At 33.3% G+C, this 24,062-nt stretch overlaps 1 protein-coding gene across 1 annotated transcript in view; it reads right to left on the minus strand.

The window, feature by feature from the left end:
* Positions 1-327: 327 nt before the first annotated feature.
* Positions 328-24,062, minus strand: part of LOC133201050 (uncharacterized) — a 55,092-nt gene continuing 31,357 nt past the window's right edge. Inside the window, exons 4-5 of the mRNA XM_061336852.1 lie at positions 2,548-2,715; positions 328-546 (exon numbers count right to left, since the gene is read on the minus strand). Coding sequence (XP_061192836.1) covers positions 335-546; positions 2,548-2,715 — 380 coding nt within the window. The 3' untranslated portion in view covers positions 328-334. The remainder of the gene's footprint in view (positions 547-2,547; positions 2,716-24,062) is intronic.

Raw genomic sequence — 24,062 nt, forward strand, 5'->3', positions numbered from 1 at the left:
TATCTATATATATCTATATCTATATATATCTATATATATATATATATATATATATATATATATATATATATATATCTATATATATGTATATATATATATATATATATATATATATATATATATATATATATATTTATATATATATATATATATATATATATATATATATATATATATATGGGGGGGGGGTGGATGTGGGTGTGTATGTGTAAAATGCGCACAGGATTTGGAAGCAAATTGTTACAACAAAGATTTTGAAAGCACTTGTATATAATAATGACACAATGTTTAATGAAAGCCACCAATATACAGAGGATTGCACTAAGTTTTGTCATTATTTTCCAAAACCAAATGTTTGTTTTAGTCGAGATCGTTTGTCAAGCTTGCAGCTACACCCAACTCTGATACGCTGAGTGTAAGTTTCCCACAAATCTGCCAGCACCTTCCTCTGGCCAAACGAAGTGTCCTGGATGATCATGACGCAGCCAGTGGGAGCACGGCGAAGAAACGTTAAATGTAAAATGTTTTCCTGACAAGCTCCATGCGCTGAAACAGAAGAATAATTTAACAGAGGATTTCACATTTTACTTTATTCATATTGATAATATTCTTTATCATTTGTGTAATTCTAGAACCGTAAAATTGATTCTAGCACAAAAAGAGTTATTATTTCCTAGATATATTGATTGACAGCCTTGGAATAAAGCAAAGCGTTTTAAAAAAAATCAGTGAGAGCTATTTCCTTGCTTCAATTACCAGTATGTAGTTTTCAGAGATTTTTGTAGCTGAAAGTTTTTTTTCTTATTCAATGATACATGTAAGGAAAAAAATGCATTTGAAGGATTCTTAAAGAAATGGAGTGCTTGTACATTTTCAGTATTACCTAATGTTGTTTATCGATATACATTTACACGTACAATACCCTCTTCCCCAACGTCTGTCCACAATATTTTATTAGACTCAAGTTCCTGCAGTAAGCATTTGAAAGGGACAGATTATTATGTACAAATGACTATGCATGTTATGTGTATTTCAATGCGTAAATGAAATCGTGTGGAAGCTACTAAAATAAAAGCACTAAAGGGCTTAGTACCATCTCTCCTAGAAGAAAATTAATTATGTTGGTGTCTTTACAAGGCAATGTCTCAAAAGTGTAATTAAGAACAAATTATGTGAGATAAGTAGAGCATCTGAAATTGTATTATTTTATACTTAATTTATTCCACACGTTGAAATTGAGTAGTGTTGCTTGGCAGGAATTGCGAATATACAAAATCAACTCGTTGGAAAAAGCAAATATAAAATCAAACATAATAGATAGTTGGGATATATTTTGAAAATTACTCTTCCAAAGAATTCTTTAAGGTACATGAGAAAACTAGTTCTAATTGTAACTGGGACCCTAAAAGATGTTCCCCAAACGCTCCCAAACTCCCTTTTTGGTATAAGCTTCATTAATAAGGCAGTCAAATATATTGGTCCTTTAACGCATTTCACAGGGGAGCACGTGCATGTATGTGCATGTTGACCATGTCAACTCGTCTATATATATACATGTATATATATACATACATACATATATATATATATATATATATATATATATATATATATATATATATATATATATATATATATATATATATATATATATATATATATATATATATATATATATATATATATATATTCGGAGTTTCATAAAAAATTTAACGTTAGGGCTATATCAAGTATAATGGCCATTTTAGCATTGCACGCGCGCACACGTGCATACTTGTGCATGATGACAGTCGTCTTGTTTACACCATTGATATATTTATAAGACTGAGTATGAAAGTATTTCATCAAGAAGTAAAAAAAGTTAGGGCTATATCAAGTATTTTGGTCATTTTAGCATTGCACATGCGCGCACGTGAATGCATGTGCATGATGACCATATCATGTTCTCTATACTTTCAATATGTCTTTATATTCCTAGTATCAAAGCTTCTCAGAAAAAAGTATAAACGTTACAGTTATATTAAAAACATTGGTTATTTTACACATTGCACGTGCGCGCACGTTTATAAAGCGTAAACTGCCCCAGGTTATGTATATCGTATAACATAGGTTAAAATAAGCTTCAAAAAAAAAATTAAAGTTTCAACTACATGTATAGCAAAAATTTTGGTAATTTTACGCATTGCATTCGCGCGCATGCGCCTGCATGTGCATGATGGTCATGTAATTTTGTCTACATATTTCATATATCTATATATTTTGAGTATCAAAGCATTTCATCAAAAAATGTAAAAGTTAAGGCTAAATCAAGTATATTGGTCATTTTACGCATTGCACGCGCACGCACAAAATGGCCTTCGTTCCGCAAATCTACATAACATGCCTATTAACCCTAAAAAGGTTTCACCTCAATCGTACAAGTACTTTACGAGATCATTAACGGACAATTAAGTTCCCAGGAAGAAGAAAAATAATAAGAAGAAACAGAGTAAAAACAATATGTTCCCAAACTTCGTTTGGGGAAAATAAATATAATCATAGACTGACGATTTTGGTTCACTGTTAAGCATGGCTCCACGTTGCACACAATTTCGTTAATGTAGCGTGGAAACTTCTCCTTTCCCAAATCTGTTGTAGTCATACATGAAGTACAGAAATTTATAAAACCAGCATCTGTTTTGTTACCTCTGTATTGACAATAAGGTGTGTTGATATCTGAAAAAATATCAAACAAAATACAGCTTTAAAAAAATTCATCAGTCCAATTTTTGCATGTATAAAAGTCATATTTTGTAAAATGGGTAGACGTTGTTTAAAGCGTTCCGACTGGAATGCAAAATACCATATAAATTATTTTCCTTATAATAATTTTCGCTTTGACCCGTAGGAGGATATCCTATTATATAGTAGATTTTCACCCATAATAGGACCCCCCTTCAGGTTTTTGGTTCAATTTCTTGGAAAATGATTATAGAAAACTAATTTGGCTTTAAATTGATAATTTGTACAACAAATACCATAAGTTACATTAAAAATGTATATAGGTGTTTATAATTGTATATAGACAATTGTCATATTCTAAATTTTGTATTTACTCCCACCCTGTATATTCAAAACCATTTTTATTAAATATTTGATGTTAAACATATAAAACTATATAATTGTACATCTAAAATTCTAGAAAATGAAATAATTATTCAAAAATTTATTATTTTTATTTCTGTTGTTTTTTGTAAACAAAATCTCTTTTTTGTAAATGTCTCATAAAACATTTTTTGTCATCTTATTTCACAATCCTATCTATAGTTCTGCTTGGTAAATAAGTAAATCACACGTTTAATTTCCTGTCAAGGTAGGTGTAACAAAAGATGCCAATACTCTGTTTACCTTTTGAACAATAGCTTACACTTTTTGCATAGATTAACTCTATGTAATTGTTTATACAAGTGATTAACGAAATTAACTTGTAACACCATCAATAAGACCGACTCCTGTCATAAGCATCTGAATAAATGAAATTGAAAATAGGTTTTCAGACAAAGAAATTGTTTTTTAACATGCGATCTGATTTTATGAATTCTCATTGGTCAACTGCAGGAAAGCCGATTTTTGTGACGCGCTCCCATTCTATTGCGAGTTGCTCAAAATACAAGACGTAAACTTTAATTTGCTCTGGTTTTCATTTTCCTACAGAGTACAACAAAGACCTTAAGTCATTTACTGGAGGAGAAAATCCAAATTCTTGTGTTGTCTTTATACAAAAGAAAAAAACCTAGAGTGTACAGTTGTTTAAAATGATATCAAATCAAGTATTGATACTGGTGGAGAAACAAAAATACCCATAATCTCATTTGCATGATGTCACTTGTCTCAGGAAGACCAAAAAATAGAAAATCTACAAGAATTGCAAGTGAAAAGACATCTGAGGATCAATTAACAACAATGCTGACATGTGCCACATCAGACCTTAAAAGTCCCTTGAGGCTGAAGGTCAACTCTCGCCTCACACTGCTCCAGCAGAAGTTCAGTAGCAAGTGGAATTGCAGCAACAACAGCAGGTTCCTATAAGTGTTCAAACTGAAGCACCGCCTCAACCCTAGCCACCACCCCAGCCAGTCAATCCAATACCACCTACACCTCCACCGCAGCAAACAACCATAATACAAAGCCAAGAGTGCCAATGAATGTCACTCTACCTCAGTATGATGGCACATCATCAGTTGTTCAGTGGTGGCTGACTTTCATCGTATATACACAACTATATAAGTTGAAAGATGAGCAGGCCCTTGACATCCTACCATTTTGCTTCAGCCACATTCTGAAACAGTGGTTTCTTACCCTGGATTCTAAATTAAAATCATCTTTGGCAACCTTCAAGGAAGTGTTTTTTCAACGCTTTAAAAATAAGAAACAGTTGACAAGGATATAGACCACATTGTCCACAAACCAAGTGAAACAGTAGAAAACTTTCTATTCCGATTTCAACAAACAACTTGCGACTCTGAGCTGCCAGAGAAATACCTAGTAAACAAAGCTATTTAAGGACCTTAACCATCCTTAGGATCAGCAGTTTACATGCAACAGACACAAACCTTTGAACAGATTTTCAGAAAGCAAAGGGAAGCAGTCAACTTATGCCAGCGTGGGTGACGAATTGCCAAATACATAACAGTGGATTTTTCTCAAACAATCGAAGCAAGTGTGAATGCTGCAATGGCTTCAATGTCAAATTTATGAACAGGCAAATCCAAAACTCAATTACACTGTAGCTGCCATTGCAAGTGAGTCGCGTCCCACTCCTACCCAAAGGTTTCCACAAAGGACCCCTATTCGAGAAACCAGAAGACCAATGCCCCCAAGCTCCTGCACAGATGACTGAGAGAAACTGACTGAGAGAAAGCTATGGTTGTGACAAGTCTTGTGATTAAGATCTTTATGTTGGGCTAAAGACAAGAATTGTGATCATTGTGGATGATTGATTGTATGTTGTTTTACGTCCCATTCGAGAATTTTTCACTCATACAGAGACGCCACCATATACCGGTGAAGGGCTTCAAATTCTGACCTTTACTCGGCACTCGATGCCATTGAGCAGTGAGGGTTCTTTATTCTGCCAACGCCTACCGTGTCACGGGGCCTCGGTTTTTAAGGTCTCATCCGAAGGACCCGCAACTTTCACTTCAAATTGCCGAGCGCTTGGCGAAGAAACAGTTGCTACCTATTTTTTATCGACTTAGATCAGTCGCGGCCGTGATTCTAACAAACGACCTTCCGATCACGGCATCTTTCAAATGCTAAGCTAGATATGTCAGATTTTCAATTCATCAAGAGTACTACTGGTCAAAGGTTAAAGGTTTTAGAGAAAATAGTGCTTCCAATTTCATTTCAGGATAACATGCATGAATTTTCTGTTCGTGTCATTGACAACTTACACCATGCTTTTATCATAGAAATTGATTTCATGCAAGCTAACCAAGTTACTCTGAATTTCAGCACTAATACCTTGTCCTTTGATAATACTAACACTACCCCAACAGTATGTGTTATTGTATGCTAGGTCAACAAAAAAGTATGTAATTCAGAAATACTCGGAAAGTTAAGGTTAGTCGTAAGAAATCAAATGATCAGGTACTACTGGAACCTGTGTCACGAGTATCAAATCTAAAACTAGTTGCATCAAGAACATTAGTAAGGCTTTACAATGCTCGAGGTGTTACATTAAAGTGCATCACCCTACAAACCGAGACATCACAATTCCCTACAACAGAGTCTAAGCTACAGTTTCAGACTTCGATACATCATCTGTCAACCAATGTGATGCACAACTTGCACAAACAAACACATCTGCTAGCAACTCTGACATTTCTTTCATTCTCGGTGGTACCAATCTTTCACAAAAACAAAAAACAACTCTTGAGAAGTTCTTACAAAACAACAGAGACATTTTGCCAAAAACCTTGGGACGAACGACAGTGTACATGTATGAACGCCACCTTGACACATACTGATGTACGCCTTGTACGCATGCCATTCTACAGAGCCACACCTGCAGTTCAAGAGGAAATAAGAAAACAAGTAGATGTAATGCTGGAAAATGATATTATAGAACCATGCAACGGCATCTGGCATTCACCCGTTGTTATGGTATGCATGTAGTAGGAATGAATTTTGTTGTATACATGCATGCCTTGTATTTTAAATACTACGTCACTATTAATGTTTTCATGCATATATTTGTATACTGCCTTAACCCCCATATCAATTTGTTTATATTTACCAATAGCACGTGTCTTACGGGTATTGTTTACGTTTGATGATCTATGAATTAACATTTGCTATCAATACGGAAGTTAAACTTTTGGCTGTTACTAATTTCAGTCAAAGTTCATACCTTTGGGATGTATTCACTAGATTTTACGTTAAGGTTTCTATTGTTTCCAAAGGGTATATAAACCCGTATAACTGTTAGACACGTGGGGAAACTTGGAAAGCATTAATCTGCTGTAAGTTATCTCACTTTAATAAAGGATTATTAGGTATTTAACAGGTTGCTCCCCTAGAAATTATGTTAAAGGGGCCTGGACACAGATTTGAAGTTGATATTTTATCAAATTTTCGCTATAATATCATGACTTAGATGTTGCTATAGCATTTCACACGAAAATATAATAAAAGCGTGTTTAGAATCTTCTTTTATCTGGAAATTATTGAAACTACGAATTTCAGGACGCATTTGATTGACACATCCTTGCATTTTCACAAAGTAAACTTTATCCTTTATACTTAAGAAAAGTAGAAATTGTGTTGTGTATTAATTAAAAATATTAAAACTATAATCCAGAAAATTCAGAGTAAAAATGTGAGAAAGCAAACCCAACTCACTATTGTTGTCAGTCCGTGCTCAGTGATGTGTGCAGAGTTTAAAAAATTGAACACACCCGGTGAAACGTTTGTTTGTTTGTATGTTGTTTTAACGTCCCTCTTGAGAGTTTTTCACTCATATGGAGACGCACTACTTGCCGGTGGAGAGCTGCAAATTTTGTCCTATACTCGACACTTACGGCCATTGAGCAGTGAGGGATCTTTTTCGTGCCAGCACCTACTGCGACACGGGACCTCGGTTTATGCGGTCTCATCCGAAGGACCGGTCTCCACGTCCCACAGTGGGATGCGAACCCGCGACGTAAGGATCAACCCCTTATTCCGCGACTCTAGAGCAGACGCTCTAACCACTGCGCCACGCGGGCAAACCAGTTAAACGTAAACATTAACAATAACAGAGCTCGTGTCCTGTTTACAAAAACAGATATTTGACGTGATGTAAAGAGAATGTCGTTTTCATTGAATTCTTAGAATAATCATGTAAGTTAAATTCATTTAACTGGTTTTATTTCTTGAATAACATTGAAAATTAAAATGTAAACAATGCAACTGTGTCCAGGCTCCTTTAAGATATTAGGTATTTTGACTAAATTGCCGTCGTCTATTGCTCTTGTTAAATTTATTAGGCCATAAATCTTAAAGTTAGGAGGTTTTAGGATATTCCTAAATAAATAAGGTTTTTTTCTAAATTACCCTAGGCCCTTCCTTTTCCCTCGGCTAGGTTGGACTAGCGTTTCCGTACGCTAGGTTGGGGGGGGGGGGGGTAATTTTTAAGCGGTTAGCGTATACGCTAATCGCTTTATGTCATATAGCCAAAAGGTTTTACGCAATTTCTGTCGACACCGGAAGCTTCGTCAAAGCGCTACCTATGATCTGTTTACCATCGCTACCTCTACTGCCTCTCATCCCTCGGCTTAATTTTTGGGGTTACCTTCTGAGTATAAACTCGTCGGTAAATCCTGCAATTTATAGATAATGTTTATTTTTGGGAGTTGAACGATTTTGTATAAATTATATAGCACCCCTCATGAACAATTTATAGACCGCCATAATTATTTGACCAAAATATGCCATGATGGGCACTGGATGGACGAGTCCATTGCTGACTAAAGGGGTTGAAGTTTATTACCGACTGCAAATATCGGCGAGACTCTCGAGTTTGAATTTCATTTACGAGTTTACTCCAAAGTATTTAGACATACCTTTTAATAAGTGAAGTAATATATGAAAAAAAGCTTTTATTAAAAGCATTAAATACATTATAAGTTTCAGTAAATTGTACAGCTGTTTTAATAGAAACAATGGTATTACTTTCAAAATGAAAAGTTATTTCTTCTCTAATTAGAATATTATAAAAGTTTAGCTCACAGGGGTACATTGTAATCTTTTTTAATACTAACAATCATAAACGATCACATACTTTTTTTTTTAAAGTAATATTTTATTGGAAACTGAAAATAGTGAAATTAATTTTAAAAAATTGAAAACATATGAAAACTTTAATCGGCATTGTGATCCTCGTCTAAAATTCATCAACCTTTATAAAGTATGCAAAGATTTAGCTGAGAAAGTTTTAAAAAGATAATGAAAGAGTTATAGAAAAAATCTGAGTAATTAACGAAGATTTTTCATATTAATTATCATTTGATTATTATTTGGAAGTTGTAAACATAATTTGAATATTGAAGTAAGTGACATTGTTAACTGGATAATTCTTGTGAAGGACAAATAAATTATCAAACAATGACTTTAAGTGTACGTGTGAAATAATAAAAAAAATAGTATAGTTGGATTAGACAACTTTACTTTTCACACGTTTTCTTTGATATCAGGAGTATTGCATGAAAAGCGTGTGCCAAATACTCAGTATCTGTCCCTAAATATATCGTGCAAGAGCCTTGTTTTATTTTAAATGATTGTCAAATATATTCATTTGAACATTTAAATTATTTGCATGGTCAATAATGCACATTTCTTAAAAAATCGATTATCTAGTTTGCTTGTCCGTCCTCCAGTGAGGGTAGTTTCGTAGTAGCACATAATATTAAACGGACGTACTCAGTACCTCAAAATTACAGAATCACTATTAATTAAATGAACTTCAATAATTTAATGTTAAAGGTTAAGATAATGAAGAGTGAGCAATCTCAAAATATCAACAATAGAAACAGTACAAATTGGTTAAGATGGCATAAAACACGGACAACTGAAAATTCCAGAGGTGGGATCAGGTGCCTAGGAGAAGTAAGCATCCACAGTTGACCAGTCATACCCGCCATGAACCCTGTGTAAAGTTGAAATCTATATTGTAGTTGTTTTGTTTTGATCCGACTAGTTTACCTTTTCTTCAAATTATAGCTACAGAACTGAAGCTCTCCAAAAAAAAATATTGAAAAAAATCTTCGTCAATCCCAATTTTTTCAGACCAGCGAGGTTTGTTGAAGCTGGTGTTTTCATTACAATTGACATGAGGTGTTGAAATCAGTGTTGAAATCAGGTACAAATAAGCTCGAAAATAAGACTAAAACAGAATCTCAAGTCAAAAGAAGGACCTGGGAAATAATAAACATGAAAATATAGGAGAGTGTACAAAAATATTCTAGAACCACTAATAAAAATGATGTTCTAAGGTTTACTCCTATTACTCCTATTACACACAAAAGATCTGATGAGTGGAGATTTGCAGTGGATTATGGAAAGCTATATAAAATCACTGTTCCTCTATCTTTTCCCCTCGTTCAAACCTTGAAACTGTCTTTGATGCTATTGGTAAGGCATAACAGTCTATTACCTTAGTTCAGGGTTTTAGCAAATTAAAATTGGGGATGCTACAAAACACAAAGCAGCTTTCCTCACCCAAGAGGGCATATTTAAATGGAAAAGAATGCCATTTCTAATGAATGCACCTATATCTCTTTAAACAGTCATGACCCAAATTCTCAAGGGTATCAATTTTGCAGGTATATTACTGAAGAACCCAGATCATTTTTGGTGAATTTAGACTTTTATCAAAAAATTTAACATTGATAAATCGAAAAAGCCGTAGTTAAAACATTAACTATTATTATCCATTGTATAGACGTCACTGAGTCTTAGGGTAAAAGAAGCACTCCGCTACGATGTCATCATGTGACGTCTTTAAATAGAAAAATTGAAAAAGTGAACTTAACGGTCACCTGAGTACAATACAACAATTTAGAGGATCCAAAAACTGAAAAATGAAGTTTTATTGCCCAAAAGCAAGAAAAATAGTATGATTAGCATCAACAAAATAATTGGTCTAGTATCTATCTGTCCCCAACTTATCACTTTTACCATGCAGACTATTAAAAAAATGTCTATTTTTTAACCCCATATCATTACTTCTCACATTGGCCTCTCTTGGCCTTTGAAGAACATTTAAAAAGATCAAGTATTTTGTCTCATTTTTATTCATCTATTATTTCCAAGTCTACCTGATCATTAAAACTATGAAAGTATTTTTGTATTATACAATAGATATTCTTGCATAATTCCTGTATTCTATTGACCTTTCAAATACATTGTTTACAGTGATTAATTATCTAAGGTGAATGGCAAAGGGGAATAACTTTGCTCAGCAGAATACAAGATAATAGATAATAGAGCAATAGAGCCCTGGCCAGGTCCAGAACACTTGACTAAATGGTCCAGGTGTTCAAAATTCTGATAAAAATATCTTTGCATATTAAAACTTTTACTCTGTTTGCCTCGAATATGCCCAGAAGCATAGAATATTTTCAAAGAAATGCATTTTAACTATATTATTAAATAAATAAAGCCCCATCCTTTCACCAGAACATCTGACCCAGGGGCCATGAACTCACAATTCTGGAAGAAGCACCCTTGCTTATCATAACTATGCACTTGTTTCTTTGCTTTATAACCAGTAGTAGAAAAAATATTTGAAAGAAATTATGCATTTTCATAATAATATCAATAGAGTCACCCCCCCCCCTCTTCACCAGAACCCCTAACCCAGGGGCCATGAATTTCACAATTTTGGAAGAGGCATTCCTCCTTATCATAACCATGCACTTCCTTTATTTGAATAACACCCAGGAGCAGAGAAGAATATTTTGAAAGAATTTATGCATTTTCCCTATATAATCAAAAGAGCCCCGCCCTAAAACCAGAACCCTTGACCCAGGGTCCAAGAAATTCACAATTTTGGAAGAGGCAACAATGCTCATCATAACTATGTACTTAGTTTATTTAATACCCAGGAGGAGAGAAAAGATTTTCAAAGAATTAATGCATTTTCACTATATATTCAAAAGAGCCCCGCCCTAACACTAGTACCCCTAACCCAGGGGCCATGAAATTCACAGTTTTGGATATTCACTCTTGCTCATCATAACTATTTACTTAGTTACTTTATATAATACCCAGGAGCAGAAAAGAAGAAGATTTTCAAAGAATTAATGCATTTTCACTATATAATCAATAGAGCCCCGCCCTAACACCAGAACCCCTGACCCTCGGGCTATGAAATTCACAATTTTGGAAGAGGTACTCTTATTCGTCATAACTATGTACTTGGTTACTTTATTTAATATCCAGGAGCAGAGAAGATTTTCAAAGGAATAATGCACTTTCACTATATGATCTATATAGCCCCAACCTAGCACCAGAACCCCTGACCCTGGGGCAATGAATTTCACAATTTTGGTAGAGAACTCAATGCTTATTTCAATTATGCCAACAGTTTGACTGCTTGATGTCCAGGAGTAAAGAAGAAGATTACTAAAGATTGCATTAATTTTGGTGGTTTTAGCCCCACCCCTCAGGCCCCCCCCGGGGGGGGGGGAGGGGGCAAGGACCATATAATTCACAATTTTTGTTCCCCTTCACCCACAGATGCTATATGCCAAATTTGGTTGAAGCGGTTTCAGAGAAGATGCTAAAATGTTCAAATGTTAACACACGACGCACGCCGACGGACGAAAACGGATAGCAATAGGTCACCTGAGTGACTCAGGTGTCCTAAAAATTCAACACTGCCCCGGGGATAATTCATTTCTTTTTGTGAAAAAAATTATGTTAAACAATAACCGTGCCATGAAAGGTGCTGCTAGAATCCTACTATCCCGTTAGAGTAAAAATTATTCCAAAGGTTCGCATGAAACCTTACCAAAAATTCTACATTTTGAATATGCGATCAAGGAAATGTCATCAATTCATGTTAACCACACGATTCTAGCAGCACTTTCCAAGTCAATAGTTCTATTGAATACAAGCCTTCAATACATACAAAAATTATGTTTCAAAGTATGCGGCGTAGTGTTGAACTTTTGCATCTTTGTTGTTACAACGACAGAGGAAAGGCTGATTGAGATTTCCAAACACTGAATGTGTTCATTATAAGAAAACATGATAAGAATAAATCAAGGTACCTGCATCTTAATCTTTAATTCCTTATGAATCACATATGGCATTCACGTTATATACTTTAAAACTCCCATTTCATATATTTGTTGACATAAATTCTCGTCACGTTTAATTTTCACTCGGCAAATATTTGATCAATAGTTATGACGTCATGGATTTGGTATTTAACCCCCATAGTAAATACTCAGCTATTTATACCACCCCAAAAAAGCAAAGATTAAGTTAATATTATGTTTTTGAATGAATCCATTCATTTCTTGGACCCGTAATTAAACTTAAAATCGGATATTAAGAAATCATTATCTCTAAAGTTTACGTCATACAGCTTACTATGACGTCATTTTGTAATATTTACATTCAGTGTAAATTTCTTAATGAAATCCATTAGAAATCTACGACGTTCAAATCTCTATAACACACGCAAAACCTTGTCACTGACCGGTAGAATACACAGTAGGAACTATATGCATTTTCAATATCTAGGAACACCAAATTGTATATTGTTTTCACTCAATTTGACAAAAAAACTACCCTGTTAACTTAACGTAAAATACAACAACTGTGAGTTTAAAATCAATTTGTCATTTTTTTCTCGCAATGTTCATTTGCTTTATTTAACTTTCCAACGTCACAAATGGCTCTTACGTCTATGAAATATGAAGATAACGAACAGTATTCAGTCTCGAAAGTCCAATGAAACGATACAAATTTGAAACAGAGCAAACACGGACCTCAAAATTTAGAGGTGTGATCAGGTGCCATGGAGGAGTGAGCATCCCCTGCCGACCGGTCACACCTGCCTTGTGTTCCTTGTCATGATCGTGTAATAACGGAGAAATGCGTAGACAGTTCAGTGTATAAATAATGGCCTAACAATTAGTATGATTGAAGTCTGTCAGCATTTGACTCAGTGATAGGCTGTATGTGCTGACAAGGTCATTATATCGACCGTAAAACTTGCGAAAAGAAGACATCAAACGAGACTGTTGAATCCTTGTTTCATCAACTTGTTTGTCAATAGCTTGCCTTGTTTTAGAATTTGTTCATACGTAGAGCATGCTCTTGCGTATCGAATCAACTGAGAGACATAAACCACGTATGCAGGTGAAAAGGGTATATTGCTACATAAGTAAGGGAAGTTGACGATTGAAAAGTTGAAGTCATCAAGTTTATCACAAAGTTTTGATGTGAGGTTACCGTTAACGTCTTTTTCTAGTAAAATATCTAAATATGAAACAGATATGTCAGAATCTGTGGCATCTTTTATTTCAAGCTCACTGGGATATAGCGAGCCGACATATGAATGAAAGTAACTATTGTTAATTGATAATACGTCGTCGATATATCGAAATGTCGAGTTGAAAGCCACAGCAAGTGTTTTCTTCTTCTCATGTAGAAGTTATTAATTTGAATAAATTCTGCTTCATATGAATATAAAATAGGTCTGCTAATAAGGGGGCGCAATTGGATCCCATGGGAATTCCAACAGATTTTTGGAAGACCTGATCTCCAAAAACTACATTGATATTGTCAATCAGAAATTCAAGCATCTTTTTAATATCAACTTCAGTGTTCTTGTGTGTACAATCTGTGTACTTTTTATCAGAATAATTCTGTAAGTGACCAATGACAAGGTAGCTATATTTACGAGTTCCATTTTTAATGAAAATGCAGCTGTCTATGATGTCAAAAAGCCTGAATTTCAATTTATCATGGGGAATGGTTGTATACAGTGTTGAAAAGTCGTACGCTTTGATGCTATTGATTTTAGTAAGATTTTGATATTTCAAATTTTCCAAAAGTTTTTAAGTATCCACATCTGATTCACACCACTTCTCGAATATACTGTTATACAGTACTCCTGAATTTTTTCCTTCATTACAGTAAATATTTTGGTGAGGAGTAAAGAAAGGGGCTTGTTAGAAAATCTACTGTAAAGGTATGGTAATTCAAATTCATTTTGATTGTTGGGAATATTGAAAGTATCTAAAATAGACATATGATTTTGAAGAATTTTCTCCTTAAAAAGGGAGGTATGGGTGTAAGTTGGATTTCCACCCGTAGAATTAAATCCTAGTTCCTCTAAAATACAATTCAAATAGTGAGCCTTACAAACAAAGACTATGTTGTTACCAGCTTTGTCAGCTGGAACCAGTACATACTGATTGTGTAATCTATCTAATTCCTTTCTTACTTCCGAGTTATTAAGAGGCAGTCCACCAAAAAACCAGGCAATGGATGGCACATCACATGTCATGGATTTTAATTATTTTTTGCATGTAGACTTATTAAAGTAAATGTTTACACATGGCAACATCAAAATTTTTTTTAGTGTTCCTCTAGTCCTATTTTTGGTAAGTGCATAATTTTAAGTGCAAAAAGGTCAACAAGTTGGTTAAAAATTTACTACGTTTTTGTTTTGTTTTATTTGAAACAGATACTCAAAAACTGGATATGTCAATAAATATTATTTATAGTATAAACCCTTATCTTTTATAATATCAATGAATAAGACACCAATTTATATTTCTTTAGAAAAAATTATGTGGTCTAAACTTGAGTTAAGCAAGTGACTTAATGAAGTCACTATACAATTTTCATTACGTTCTAAAATCCAATACATTGAAATGTCAAAACTTTCTCCTCATCTTATTATGAATACAAAGTACAAATTGTTGAATCAATTTAAAAAATTGGTGGGAACAGGTATATTGAGAGAAATAAGAGGCGTCAAATTATCTACTTTTTATAAATTTATCCAAATTAAACCGATCCCGACCGGAATTATATAAAGAAGAAAGCTACTATGATTTCATCATGAAACTTGGTTGTTTTGTTTTAATATGGTTTACAAATTACTTGATTTATTTTTAAACATGTTTTCTAGGTGGCAATTACCATTAATTTGATTACTTAGTAATTTTGCATTAATTTCGATCGGGATCGGTTTTATTTCAATCGGGATTGGTTTCTATATTAAAAATTAGATTTTTTTTTCTAAAATCGGCTCTTCGATGTATTTTATCGTAGGAATATGTCTGTATCTTATTTCTTTTCTGTGAGTTACATGTTTTTTTAGATGATTTTATCCATAGATTACATATATCTTAATTACTAAATGTTTTTCAGGTCCATGAAGATCTTTTTAATTACTTGTAAAACATATGTTTGATTTCTTGATACACATCTATTTAAAAAGATATTTATTTAATGTTACAATTAATAGCAAATTTTAAGCTTAATAAAATATCTCATTTCCAAGAAAAATATTTTTCTAAATTATCTGGACTAAAAAGAAAATCTAAAAAAAAAAAAAAAAAGTCCTGCAGTGGCGAAATTACACATGCACGTATTTTAATCCAGCAAGTATTTTTTATGTGTACAGCCTCGGCTCTAATCCATTTTTTTTTAATCCATTCATCATATTAAAGAATATTTTCATGCTCTAAGAAATTTAATTTGAAATCAATAAGAAAAAAACCTGTACACTTACATACATATAATCATGATAATTGAGCCCAGAAATGATCGCACGAAAAAAAAAAAGCAGGGGGAGGGGGGTTTCGTCTGGGCGGCATCCGTTTTGTAACTGGTTTGATAATAATGAGATATTTTGGAAATTTACCAACCTACTGACTTATTTAACTCAATATAAAGTATAAGGATGTGTGGAACAATTCAGTGTCAAATTTTAAAAACGAAAATAAAAAAAAATGTTCCATTGACTCATCTGCCGTTTTAGTGTCAGTTTGAAGTGGGCTTCCAGTAGTAGAATGGCAACACTTTTCTCATTAATTAGTAAATTTATAGATTTCTATAACTTTTTTTAATTTCAGATTTACATTTAAGAAAATAAAGTCTAAACAGAATCTGAACCACCGACACTAATAGTAAACAACCATTGCTAATATTAGTGAAGTGGGATGTGATGAGTACTTCCGTTCTTACAACTGTTAAAAACTTATTCGGTCCGACAGTCGTATAATGCTGATATTTGATATTACTGCATATAAGTTAACATATTCAAGTATTAACAACACTTCATGAAGTGCACATCTCGACTTTGCTGAATTTAATGTTGTGTAAATTTGGAATATTCATTATTACTGAATAATAAAAAATAATTCTTAATCTTTTCACATCCAAATTTTATCAATTTAAGGTCAAGATCTAGTAAATGACTTTAGACTACTTTTTGGTGCTAGATCCATTATGACGTCATAATCATTTTCAACTTTCTTTTTCCCGTACTTTACGACTGTAATAGAATTATGTACAAAATCAAGTATTTTCATGGAATTCAATTTGAAATCATGTGAAAAGTAATCCCGATACCTATATTCAATTTAATATTATTTTAAAGAAGAGGTCAAGAACATACAAAATACCGTTTTCCGAGAGACTGTAGGCAATCTGGATACATTTCTTTTGTCTGATATGGAAAAAAACTCTTGTTTTCATGACTGGTATTCTTAGTTTTTCATTGAAAATGACAGTTTAAAATATGATTTTTCTTCTTGTTTACCTACAAATTATGCCCCGAAACACCTTATTTGTCCAACTAAATATATGAAGTATCATTAAAGGAATTTATTTCTCAATTTTGAGAAATCTGTAGGCACCTTTCATTTACTAGATCTTGACCTTAATCCTATTATGATTACTGTAAAGACGTTTTGTATATGTATAAAATTACTTATCAATACTGACTTGTTTTAAAACATCTATAGCTGAGGCACCGCCCGTGACTAAAATACATTCTGGATCACAATATAATTTAATGCACTCGGAAAAGTAATTGGACAGAAAAGAGAAATTATTTAACGTAACTTTTTAAAAATCTTTTTCTTTGCATGTTTACATAAATTTACCAACTTCCGCGGAATATTTGCAACTATTGTGACGCAATATTAGATAGGTATTTGACGTCACTGATACATCAATGGAAACGTGGTTTCAACCTGAATGATAAAGCAAATTTTAGACTAAATATTATGTTTGGAGGTGAAAATTAATTCCGTTTTTGAAAATAAACCAATTATTTTTGGTTGAATGATATTCTTTAGCGTATCAGTTCTAAATTTCTCACAGGGGTTCTGATAGTAAGATGTTTAGATGATTTCCCGATGCTACGGGAGATAACTCTTGCATCACAGAATTTCATAAAAATGACTGTCTATTTTGCAAGAAAACTACTATTGAAAATATTTTTCCCACTGATTTTATTTTTTAAATTGAAAGATGAATTATTTCTTGATTTAGTTTGGAGTGAATTATAGATCTGTTGAAAATGTATTAGAATTTACAGTTCTTTGTTTCCGACCTACATTCAATGGTTTATATAGGGGAATTCAAGAACACAAAACAAAACGATATTTTAGTAAATAAGCTATTTTCAAACAAATCTTTACTTACATTATTCCATATGGACTACATTAATATCATTTTCAATAAAATATCAAATATTCGTCACATTCGATGTGCCGCCTATTAATACAAAACTGCCTGGTTTTCTGGTGGACTGCCTCTTAAAGACAGAAGGATAAATAGTTTTCATACAACCCCTTAATCGCTTAGTGCGAGATTTCAACATCCATCTGATGCTCTTAATCCATTCTGTCAAAGTGTCAAGGTCTTCTTTTTCGTGTTTGGCCCATCCCCTGGCGTAATCTTCCCCAAATTCATGATATTTATAAAATTATGAGGCCAATTGAAAGAATTGGGTTCCCTAAATTTTGGCCCCTTTGAAAAAAGGGATTTAAAGGTCCTCATTATTAACTATGTTTACATCACCAGTAATGACGTGTCCAGCAGGACTATAGTTGTAGGTGAAGAAGAGCATGAACACGTAGCTATAGGAGGATTATGTATAAGATATTCGATATCTAGGCATTGTAGACTTTTTTTTGTAATTAAAAAGTTTGAAAGCAATAGTCGATGTATATTTAAAAGAAATACAAGATGTGGACTTCAACTTGAAATATGGTGGAATATAAGACTAGGCCCTTTTGTGATTAAGAAAATTACTAAAATTAAATGCGTCGATTACTTTGTTTGCAAATTGAAGTTTAAGGAACAAACGGGTTGTTTGAGCATACCAGTTCTGAAAGGCGCTAAATTCATAATAAAGATTAACGAAATTAACAATTATGAAGAGAGAAAAATTGAGAATGTAAATATAAGCATTGGGTTCTTATTTTTGGATGTCGTCGGTCCTATAACACACATGGCCGTGCCGACAAATAATCAAACCGCGCTAACGCGCGGTATTCAATTTGTCGGCACGGCCAGGTGTGTTATAGGACCGAGGAAAGTAGAATATCTTGGTGTAGCCTTAAGATACCCGCGTTCAAATCTTACCTGGTTTATGTTAACGACATTCTTGTATTCAGTCGTTCATTTGAAGAACATTTACAACATCTGGGAGAAGTTTGTTTTAGACTTATGGAAGCAAAGAAGTTAAATCCTGACAAATGTAATTTTATTAAAGAAGAAATCAAGTATCTTGAGTTCATTCTTAGTCAATTGTTGATCAAGATAGAGTCTTGATCCATCGTTGCAGAGTCGAAACACTTTAACCTACAAGATGACATTATGTACCATTTGTTTTAGCGCAGATGCAAGAAGCTTTTAAAGGAAGCTTCCTTCATAAAACAAATAGTTCTCCCCAAAATGCTTGGATGTTCTCTTATCATATCACGATAGCTTCTCGGGATAGAAAAAATCAAAGCATCTCTAATGAAAAAGTTGTATTGCCCAAGGATGCACAGTGACATAACGGAATACATCAGATCATGTGATAGATGTCAGAAAGCCAAAAGGAGCACTGCAAATACTACCCCACCTCTTACCAACATGCCTCAAGTTGTCAGATTTGAAAGATGGCATATAGACATCTTGGGACCCATCACAAAAACGAACAAAGGACATCAATATATCCTGCTTTGTGTAGATGCATACACTCCACTCGATGGACAGAGGCATTTGCTTTAAAAACTATAGTCAAGTATTTTGTCGATATGTTACACTAAATAATTTCAGACAGAGGACAACACTTTCAGTTAAATCTCATATCAGTTTTAAAAGATGTCATTTTGTTTCTAAAAAAACATTTAGTAAAAGATCGAGAAAAGACGAAAAAATAGTTTTGCTATGGAAATATAATATAAAAACGTCCATCATGATGTGGTTATATTTGTTTTCTTGGAAACGTACCTTGTAGAAAAATTCCCAATACATTTTTAAGTTTAAATGATACCTAAATTGAAAGTGGGTTTTGTTTTTAAATTTGAATTGATTAGCTACATTGTCTAAAGGTACTTTTCTTTATAAATAGAGCTTGGACCTATAGGGCCGGCATTGGTTTCAGTCTGTACAAAAAACTTTTCGATTTCGTTACGGTCAATGACTTAAGGCTACATACATGTAATAATTCTTTTTAATTTTATTACGGTATGTAGAGATAGGAAGAAGCTTTCCATAGACATATATATTATGAAGAATGATTATATTGTCAACACATTTTGAGTTTGTAATCTCAAAATGTTATTTGGTTTGATGTTTTCCTTACTTTTAATTGTAGATAATGTTAATGTTAATGTCTATATTCCCCACACGATTGTTGATTGATTGTATATTGTTTTACGTACCATTCGAGGATTTTTCACTCATATAGAGACGCCACCATATACCGGTGAAGGGCCTCAAATTTTGACCTTTACTCGGCACTCAGGGTCATTGAGCAGTGAGGGATCTTTATCGTGCTAACGCCTGCCATGACACGGGGCCTTGGTTTTTAAGGTCTCATCCGAAGGACCCGCAACTTTCACTTCAAAGTGCCGAGCGCATGGCGAAGAAACAGTTGCTACCCATTTTTTTTTTTATCGATTTAGGTCAGTCGCGGCCGAGATTCGAATTCACGACCTCCCGATCAATGAGCGAGCGCTCTATCGACTGAGCTACCGTGAACGGTTTCCCCAAACGAAGATTTTGAACACATTGTTATTACTCTGTTTTTCTTCTTATTATTATTATTAAGGTCCTCCGTCTTCACGGATATCAAAAAAGATGAAACATAAACGTATGTACAAAATTTAAAACGTTTTAGACCACTCGTTTCATAAAAAAGCAAATACGAATTTTTCCATTTATAAATAGACATCACCACATAAAAATCACATAAAAATATTAAATAACAAAAATATGCTGTGGTAAGAGTGGAAAAGTGATTTTTAAAATGAAACTTCTGAGAGCATACAATGGTGACGTAAGAGCAACATTTCTTAATGTTTTTTTTCTATTCTAATGGCAACGTTGGTGAAAGTCTTAAATGATATTTGCACAACTATGAATAGTGATTATTATTTCTGTGGAAGTCTTCAATAAGATTGTCAAAGCCTTCTACGAGAACATTCGCGGACAAAACCATGTGTGGAAAAATCGCAAATTAGATGACTCGACTGCAGCTTTTTAAAAATTATTCGTTCTTTCTGTCCATTCTGTTCCTTTTTTTTTTTGCAGGAATCATTTTGACAGGATGCAACTAACAACTCTTTGAAGTACAAAACATATTTTATGAAAACTCACTGAAAAAACGGAATTAAAAAATTATGACTTTTCGTCTGTCGCCATGGTAAGAGTTACAATTTTGAAAATTTTAAAGGATTTTAGCAAAACTACAGCAGGTAGTTTTCATTTCTATAAAGTTTCAGTAAGTTTGTACAATCCATTTTCTAGAACTTTGCAGACCAAATCACTAGCAATTAGTCACAAAATTGGTCACGTGACATCAACTTTTCTTATATCAATCGTGTTTTCTGTCCATCCTTTTCCAATTTTTTTTTTGGCCCAGTTTTTTGACAGGACTCAAGGAACACTTCTTCTAAGTTTCAAAAAGATTGGATTAAAAGCAACTGAGAAAGATGAAATTAAAAAGTTACCATCTTTTGTCAAATTCCATGGCAACAATGGCCATTTTAAAAAAAAATTTGAATAAAGATTGCATATGTGATCATTATGACAGTGGAATTTCATAAATATTGACCAAGCCATCCTAGAAAAAATGTGCAGACAGCATTATCGGTCGATCAATTGCAATATGTCTCCTTGACATCGTTCGGGGTGACATAATAATAAGAAGAAGAAACAGTAGAATCACTATAAGGTCTTCCATGATGACGAAAGACCTTAATAAAAGTGTAAAAAAGAAACCTTAGAATATCAAGAAGGTCTCCCGCTGGAGACGAAAGACCTTAATAATAAAAGTGGAAAAGAAACCTGAGACTAACAAGAAGGTCTTCCGCTGAAGACGGAAGAAGACCTAAATAATATGAAACAGAGTAAAAACAATATGTTCCCAAACTTCGTTTGGGGAACATAACTAGTTATTTTTTTTTCTTCCTGGGTACGTTTTTGTCCGTGAGTGATATTGTAAACTACTCATCCGATTTATCTGAAACCTTTAAAGTATTAATGGGCATGCTGAGTATATTTGCGGAACGAAGTTTTGCATGCACGTTCTTGCGCTTGCGATGAATGAAATGTTCAATGTACTTGATAAAGGCGTAACTTTAACATTTTTTGTAATTTTACTTTTTGTTGACATGCTTTGAAACTAAGAATTTGAAAATATATTAGTAGTCTCGACGATGGTATGGTAAAATTGGTATGCACATGCGCTTCGCTCTTTTTTTTCAATGCTTTATTTCTGTGTACTTGATACAGTTTATACATTATACATAACTTGCACAGAATTTTTTTAACACACACACCCACTTCCACTCTTCACTCATACTTACATAAACACTATTTAATATTTTTACCATATTTACAAGCTACTAGTATGTAAAAAAAAAACACAAATTGTATGCAGCCTTTGTCTCTTAGTATCTTTTTTCTTTGCATTTAAGTTTCCAACATAAGTTTCCATTGTGTCCATACAGACTCAAATTTATCAGCAGTTGAATTTTTAACAGATATGTATTTTTCCACATAATAGTACACTTTTAAATAGGCTACCAGTCCATTTAAATTTGGCATTTTAATATTTTTTAAACAATGAAAAATATACTGTTTTGCATATAAAATTATAAAATTAATAACATAGTTTGAATTTGAAAGATACATGCAGAATAGTTTTGCATTCATTGCTACAGAAAGTACAAATATCATTTTCTTTTATTTTAATTTTTTAAGGTAATGATTTACAGGTAATATTCTATGTAAAATTCTAAACTGTAACCATTGGACAGAAGAGTTTGAAGATACCTTAAAGCACACTTTAAAAATACCTCTCAATTACATTTCTTGAAAGTCCCTCAAAAGCATTTCTGAATTCCATTTTGAAAAAGCAGTGGGCTTTACATTTTTTGTGTTAATACTTTTAAAAATATGTTTTGTACATTTATCAGTCAATATCAATTTTTTATATAACAATGGTAAATAAGGGCGCTGTAACTTCATAAAATTTTCCCTGGGGAATTTCGTCTCTTTCAAAAACTTCGAAATAGCACTTACGATACTGTTATATTGCATAAAACAAACATAATGGATTTAGTATTTTTCCATAAAACTTTCTTTTGACAAAATTGATCCATTGACGTCTAAAAAATCATCAATAATTTTCACACCTTTTTTGTACCACTCTTTATAAAAAACACTATTTTTATTTACTTTGATACAAGAGTTGAACCACACTGGGGCTGATAAAACTTCAGAGTGTGCAAGAATAGCCTTATCAAAACAATCATTTATTACAAATAACCAAGACTTTAAAACATCTTTCCAAAAGTTGTTTTTTGTACATTTCAACATTTTTAATACATAATCATCATCCATATTCAATAACTTATCTGCCACGTTTTGTCCATATACTACTTCAAAAATACTCAACCATGAGTGGCTTCCTTTAATAATCCTTTGGATCCATGAATATTTTAGAGAAAGTATGAAATTTTTAATGTAAACCACATTAAGGCCCCCCAGTGTCTGGTGTTGAGTAACAACTACTCGTTTAATCTTATCGCATTTTGACCCCCATACGAATCTGAACAACTGTTGTGTTAAAGAAACTAAGGTTACCTCACTAGGATTTGGTAATGAAATAAATAAATGGTTTAATTTTGGTACAATTAAAGTTTTTGCTACTGTTACCCGACCAATGGGAGTTAAAATACGTCGATTCCACTGTTGAATCATTGAAGTGATTTTTGGCAATTGCAATTTAAAATTTAAGTCAACGATTTTTTTAAGGTCAACAGAAAAAATTACTCCTAACAAAGAGAAAGTTGTTGCCCCAATCTAGCTTCCATCTCGAATGATGGAAGACTTCAGCAGAGAATTTTTTGGAGCCTATCGAGATGATTTTAGTTTTTGTACTATTTATTTTCAAACCTGAAAATTTCGCATATAACTCTTATGTATCAAGAGCAGCATACAAGGAACCTGCAGAACCATTAAGGGCAAGAGAAGTATCATCAGCAAATTGAGATAATTTGTGTTCCTTATCATTTACCACAATACCTTTTATATCGTGGTTTTGTTTAATAAGAATAGCGAGAATTTCTGCACAGAGAAGAAAATATACGGAGAAACAGGGTCTCCCTGACGACATCCACGCTGGACAAGGAATTGCTCAGAAAGAAAACCGCTTTGAAGTATAGAGACTTTAAAATTTGTGTTTAAATTTTTTATCCATGTAAGTATATTTTTACCAAATCAAAAAAAGTGTAAAACCTTTAGACAAAAGACCAGGAAATGGAATCAAAGGCTTT

Source organism: Saccostrea echinata, unplaced genomic scaffold (genome assembly GCF_033153115.1).
Source record: "Saccostrea echinata isolate AGI-Se365-2 ecotype Australia unplaced genomic scaffold, CSIRO_AGI_Sech_v1 ptg000042l, whole genome shotgun sequence".
Lineage (NCBI taxonomy): Eukaryota > Metazoa > Mollusca > Bivalvia > Ostreida > Ostreidae > Saccostrea > Saccostrea echinata.